This window comes from Monodon monoceros, unplaced genomic scaffold, assembly GCF_005190385.1.
Source record: "Monodon monoceros isolate NGI ecotype Baffin Bay Population unplaced genomic scaffold, NGI_Narwhal_1 Super_Scaffold_19, whole genome shotgun sequence".
Classification (NCBI taxonomy): Eukaryota; Metazoa; Chordata; class Mammalia; order Artiodactyla; family Monodontidae; genus Monodon; species Monodon monoceros.
Genome location: NW_021703775.1, coordinates 91,388 through 98,188, shown reverse-complemented (window position 1 = coordinate 98,188; position 6,801 = coordinate 91,388). Strand labels below are relative to the sequence as shown.

The window sequence follows — 6,801 nt, the reverse complement described above, 5'->3', positions numbered from 1 at the left end:
GGATCTCCTCGGCGGTGATCGGGCGCGGGCCGGCCGCCCCGCGCCCCCGGAGGCGGCGGGCAGCTCCCCGCAGCTGCGGCGCGGCCCCGGGGGCGCGGACGGCGCGGCGGCAGAGGAGGAGGGCGCGGGCGCGCTGACGCTGGACCCGCTGGAGCACGCGTGGATGCTGTCGGCCGCCGACGGCCGCTGGGACAGCCTAGAGGGGCTGCTGGCCTGCGAGCCCGGCCTGCTGGCCAAGCGCGACTTCATCACCGGCTTCACCTGCCTGCACTGGGCGGCCAAGCACGGCCGGCAGGAGCTGCTGGCCCTGCTGGTGCGCTTCGCGGGCCAGCACCGGCTGCCGGTGAACATCAACGCGCGCACAAGCGGCGGCTACACCGCACTGCACCTGGCGGCCATGCACGGGCACGTGGAGGTGGTGAAGCTGCTGGTCGGGGCCTACGACGCGGACGTGGACGTGCGCGACTACAGCGGCAAGAAGCCTTCGCAGTACCTGAGCCCGAGCACCGCCGAGGAGATCCGGACCCTGGTGGGCGCCCTGGACGAGGACGAAGCCGAGAGCACGGCGGGCAGCGGGGGAGGGCGCTGGAGGCTCTCGAGGGTGCTGCCCTCGACCCTCATCTCCGGCAGGCTCTCGCACGCTCTGGAGGACGGCGGGGACCACCACCACCATCACCATCACCTGGCCGAGGGATTGGCTGCGGGCAAAGCGAAGGAGCCGGGTCGCAAAGCCTCGGGCAGCTCTAGTGGGCGGATGAAACCCAGACTCAACAAAATCCGCTTCCGAACCCAGATCATCCACACCACACCCTCTTTCAGAGACCCGGAGCAGCCCCTGGAGGAGGGGGAGGACGAAGAGGAGGACCGGTCTTTTAAAGGCCACTCATCCTCATTCAAACTGAGACCCAAGTCCAATGTATTCGGGTAAAAATGATTTCTTTTAGAACGTTCTAAGACTTGTTTGTCGTCTTAGGAATAGGGTACTAGGTGTAGACAAGGAAGTGAGACCAGAAAAGACTTAAGCTAAATGCTGCATTCTTACTTCGGGGGGTTGGAAAGGATGGGGAGGAATTCTCCTTAGCAGTATGGCTGCAGTGGATTTCCAAGCGATTCCTCAAACCTTGACCTAGGCCTCTTTTCCCCCTGCCACCCTTCTGCGCTGGAGTCCCTGTTTCTAAGGACTGAAAGTGTATCAAAATCAGGTGCAGAGCTGATGACTGAGGGTCCCTTTGATTGAAACATTGCCGGCTACCATGCAGAGTAAGGAGCATTGCACATTCGTATCTGTTTTTAATAGTGGCGACTCTTCCAAGAGCAACAGGAAGTGCAAATTGTAATGAAGCTGGTAGTGTTTGTAAGTGTGAACAAACCGACATATTACCCTGTGTTTTTACTAATTGCATTTGATTTTAAGATGCTACTGAAGGCCAGGTCAGAGTTGAAATGCACAAATACTAATTAGAGAATAATGTGAATACAATTGGAAATCTCTTGGTACCCTACTTGTAAGTAGTGTTCACCTCTTTTCAAAAGCAATTTCAGCTTTGGTCACTGAACTAAAGAAATAGGCAACATTCACTTTTGAGTTAATCTGTTGTGTGGTTTCCTCTTAATTATCTCTAATACCACTGCACTTAGTATTAAGGTACATTATTAATAACTACATAAATTTTTATTTAAAGAAAACACTTTTTAGCAACCTATGGTACTTTTAAGTAAATGTTACCTCTGGTTCTGATTCTTACTAACTTGTTTTGCTTTTCCAAAAGTCTGAATTTGTCTGAGTTTTTATTCTGGGGGTAATTTAACCGTTGGTTCTACTTGGCATGACCCTATTTGACAGTGCTTAGAGTTGAATTGCCTACAGAAACTGTTTCTGGTTTAGATTATTAACAAAAATTGACATAAATGTTAATGAACTGATGCTTCTGTGAAGTAATTATTAAATCAACTTAATATTCTCACATAAGGTACACTTTTTTTTTTTTTTTTGCGGAACGCGGGCCTCTCACTGTTGTGGCCTCTCCCGTTGCGGAGCACAGCCTCCGGACGCGCAGGCTCAGCGGCCATGGCTCACGGGCCCAGCCGCTCCGCTGCATGTGGGATCTTCCCGGACTGAGGCACGAACCCGTGTCCCCTGCATCGGCAGGCGGACTCTCAACCACTGCGCCACCAGGGAAGCCCAAGGTACACTTTTTATTTTACTAATGAAATACATTCATAGTCTCAATACTTTGTAGCAATGTTTTGCAAATGTTTAAAATACTCAATCTTTGCAGTTTTCCAGTGTTTCCTTGAATCTATTAGAGACATGGAGTGAAGTTATTGGAAAGCTGGCTAGTAAATCTACCCAGTTAAAAATAGCACTTTATAAAAGGGAAAAGAAAATAGATGGGACTGTTTCTATATTTAAATGCTGCTGGTTATTGAATCCCTTCACATATAAGTGAAAAAATATCGGTCATTAAAATTAAAGACTCGTTTAACTGTGGTTCTTAATTATATTTCGTTCAAATATGTTAGGGTGAATGTCTTTATAATTATTGTTCAATTTAGCTCACAGGCATATTAAATTCACTTGTAACAAGATTCAAAACGACTTGTGGGAGACTAATTCCAAAACGTCCTTCTCCCTTGGTCTTTTTGGTCTCATAGTTGCTACAATATAAGTATTGCAGCCTATAGTGATGACAGAGTTAACAGATTTCAGAGTGAATGAACCAATACATGAATTGCACAGAACTGCAGTGTTTAGAGAGTTCTTAGATCTTTAATTTCCAAAGTTGTAGAAATTTGTAACAAGTTGGTCACACCTCTCTAGACAGCAATTGATTTTGTATAAAGACTAACGAAAAACATTCACATAAAATATATAAACCATTGTCCATTTGTGTGCCTTTACTTATGTTTTAGGATTATGGAAGTGGGATATGTACATTTGAGAAGCACTTTTATCCATACATGTGGGTGAAAATCTAATTTTGTATAAATCAAAATTAGGTTCCTTGAAGGTGAAAAGCAGTCATTTGTTCCGGATCATAACCACATTGCCTGTATCTAGTGTGGGATAAGTTGTAACTTCTCACTGAGTCTAAGGTTTCAAGGACGTGTGAAGCCAAAGTGAACCATAAAAACACTGCGGAACCACCTCCAGGTTCCACTGAGCAGTGTTAATCTCTCAAATGTGTATGTTAGTGCCTAATTGCACAGAATCTGTAACTTGCTAGATCTTTAGGGATTGAGTCAATACTTAACTTGCTTTTCACATTAAAGAATTCAACTTTTCAGATAAAATATACTTTAAAATTTCAAAAATCATTCCTGGGGGAACTTTTAGCATTCCTTGTCATGATGTACTTGTGTGCAGTAAGTGCAGCATTTTCAGCTGCTTAACTCTGTTCCTCTTATTTTTTCAATTTCCAAATTGAGATTATAAAAAGCAAGTGATTTGTGTAATGTGATGTTTGTGGAGTTGTGCCTACCATTAATGGAAATATGCACGTCAGTTACTCAGAGGTCGTTGATGTGAAACTGTGGCTAGAAATTCCAGGTGTGTCGGTGTGTTTCTTACAGGTGCACTGGACACTAGTGAATTTGTCACAGCTCTCTTCACTTTTATGGTGTATAAAGTACAGCTAGCTTATAAAACTTGAAAATATGGTACTAGTCTATTCATGCCTGAAATCTTGGAGTCCAGGATGCCTTGTCTCTTACTTTTCAAATAAGTGAAACTTTGGGAGTTTAGAATGTAAAATTTGTAAAGTTTGTTTTGTCAAAATAAAACGTTCACACTAGATTTTTCCTCTGAATTGTCTAAATCGCTATAGTTCTTTATATTTTTACCTGTCTGGGGTTTTACATTTCACACAATGCTTTTTGAAGTTTGCATCTATTTGATCCTTTTTCTATCCCTTAAATCACTGGCCATATATCCTTAATTTACAGATAAGGGAATGAAGGTTGATGCTGTTCAGGGTCACAAAGTCAATGGCAGTAAGATCTCAAGACTTGATGCTTTTCCACAACATTATCTTTTCTGCACTTTGAATTGCCAAATTTTGGCAAAGGTGCTGCAGCTGGGCACCAGTAGTGGAGGAATCAGCTTGGGGAGAGGGTAGTACCTCTACCACTACCTTAAAAAAAAAAATTCAAATGAAAGGACCGACAAGGGATTAATCTCCAAAACATGCAAACAACTCATAGAGCTCAATATCAAAAAAAAAAAAAATCAAAAAATAGGTGGAAGATCTAAATAGACATTTCTCCAAAGAAGACATATAGTTGGCCAAAAAGCATATGAAAAGATGCTCAACATCACGAATTATTAGAGAAATGCAAATCAAAACTACAATGAGATATCACCTCACACCAGGAAGAATGGCCATCATCAAAAAATCTACAAACAAGTACATGCTGGAGAGGGTGTGGAGCAAAGGGAGCCCTCTTACACTGTTGGTGGGAAGGTAAATTGGTGCAGCCACTATGGAGAACAGTATGGAGGTTCCTTAAAAAAGTAAAAATAGAATTACCATACGACCCAGCAATCCCACTCCTGGGTGTATATCTGGAGAAAAGTGTAATTTGAAAAGATACACGCACCCCAGTGTTCATTGCAGCACTATTTACAATAGCCAGGACATGGAGGCAACCAAAATGTCCATCAACAGAGGAATGGTTAAAGATGTGGTACATATATACAATGGAATATTACTCAGCCATAAAAAAGAATGAAATAGTGCCACTTGCAGCAACATAGATGGACCTAGAGATTGTCGTACCGAGTGAAGTAAGTCAGACAGAGAAAGACAAATATATGATATCCCTTGTATGTGGAATCTAAAAAGAGGGGTACAAATGAATTTATTTACAAAACAGAAATAGAGTCAGAGATGTAGGAAACAAACATGGTTACCAAAGGGGAAAGGAGGGGGATAAATTGGGAGATTGGGATTGACATATACACACTACTATATATAAAATAGATAACTAATAAGAACCTACTGTATAGCACAGGGAACTCTATTCAGTACTCTGTAATGACCTATATGGGAAAAGAATCTAAAAAAGAATGGATGTATATATGAGTGTAACTGATTTACTTTGCTGTAAAGCAGAAACTAACACAACATTGTAAATCAACTATACTCCAATAAAAATTAATTTAAAATAATTTTTAAAACCCATGGCTCAAGCACACACCAGCTACCATAAACCCTCCCTTCCCAGACTGGAGCTTAAGGAAGATGGGAATGCCTTTTTCTATTTCCTTTAATATCTATCAAACATTGGACATTAACGAATTTACTTCCTCATCAAGGTTGCCTTTGATCTTTGTTTTAACCAAGTTCAGCAGGTGGCAGAGGGACTTGTGAATCTTTGCTGTAACTGTCCGCCATTGGTCCCTCTCAGGAAGATCCTGCTATGATTGCTGCTGGGGCTTTTTGTTGTTGCTGTTAATTTAGGACAGCTTATAAAACAAGATAAGTCTAGTTTCCGTTTCTAGAATGACTTCTTTCCTTAGAAGTACTTATCTTAAAAGGATTCATTGAGGAGCCCCCATGAAGATATCTTCAATTTTTCCTAGTGAAAGTATTTTTTGTTTTGCTAAATACATGGTATTATTTAGAGTTTCTTGTAAATTAATCCTAAAAGTACTTGGGAATTTGCTGCAAACCAGTGTTCCTTCAATGATGAGTCAAATAGTTACTATTAGAGGGCTGGAAGGTGACCCTTCCTGAACCTGTTTTTCAAGATATAGCAGCAGAGTTGTTTGCAACACTATCAGATTTCTTTTTTCTGAAGTATACTGCTTTCATGTTACCAAACTTTTTTCTCCTCAATCTTCTCTTCAAATGTCAGTTTTGTCTCAGGAAGTGACTTCCCCATTCAGCTAATAAAGTGTCTGCTCTTCCATATTTATCGGGGAATGAACGACAAGTGTCCTCACTGGCACAATGCCTGGCATGTCGAAGGTACACAATAAGTGTTTTGTTTTAATGGAAAACACTAAGGACATTTTTCATAATGTTGCATCACATGGATAATTTCAACAATATGCATTCATTCCAATTGAATAAAGGTAAGAATTTTTCCTACAATGTGGCTGTACTGCCAGCCAGCCCCTGCATCTGCAGCCCAGCCCAAGGAACAATCTATTCCAATCCTGGAGGTAAAATCGGCTTTATTAGGATTTTACTTTGTAAGCAACTTAAGAGATTTTCAACGGTAAATTTGATTATAAGAAGTTTTACCTTACAAGTTTATTCAAGTACATAATCCCCAGGAGAATCTGCTTTAACTGGCTTTAAATATTCTAAGTATTATCATGCGTACAAATGACTACTTATTCTGTGAAACCATAAAAAGCAAGAGAATAGGGAGATGAAGTTTATTTCAGCTTAGAGAACTTTCTAATAATCATTTTGAATATGCCATGGACTGTCACATAAGGTAGAACACTCAGCCTTTGGAAATATTTGGTCAGGGGTTACATGAGGACCTGAAAAGCTAAAACGGATCATTTTAAAGCACCCCTGTGACTGATGCAGTATTGAGAAACATTGCTCTAGGCCTTCCACTCTGACCAAAGTTTCAGCCCAAATTTGGCTGACTTAGAATGAAGTTTAATAGTAAAGTAGGATCGTAAAAGTTTGTTGTTTTTTTTTAAACCAAACTTTACGCCGCTCTGATCAAAGAACCTGGAAGCGCCTGTTAGAATATTCTTCTGGGTCTCTAAGAAACTTCGAGCTAAATACTCTAGAAAGATAATTGAGAATCCTTGACATTTGTCCAGAAGTTTCC

At 41.6% G+C, this 6,801-nt stretch overlaps 1 protein-coding gene across 1 annotated transcript in view; it reads left to right on the top strand.

Annotated features, from left to right (window-relative positions):
* Positions 1-4,240, top strand: part of SOWAHC (sosondowah ankyrin repeat domain family member C) — a 4,973-nt gene extending 733 nt beyond the window's left edge. Inside the window, exon 2 of the mRNA XM_029232486.1 lies at positions 49-4,240. Coding sequence (XP_029088319.1) covers positions 49-928 — 880 coding nt within the window. The 3' untranslated portion in view covers positions 929-4,240. The remainder of the gene's footprint in view (positions 1-48) is intronic.
* Positions 4,241-6,801: the final 2,561 nt, after the last annotated feature.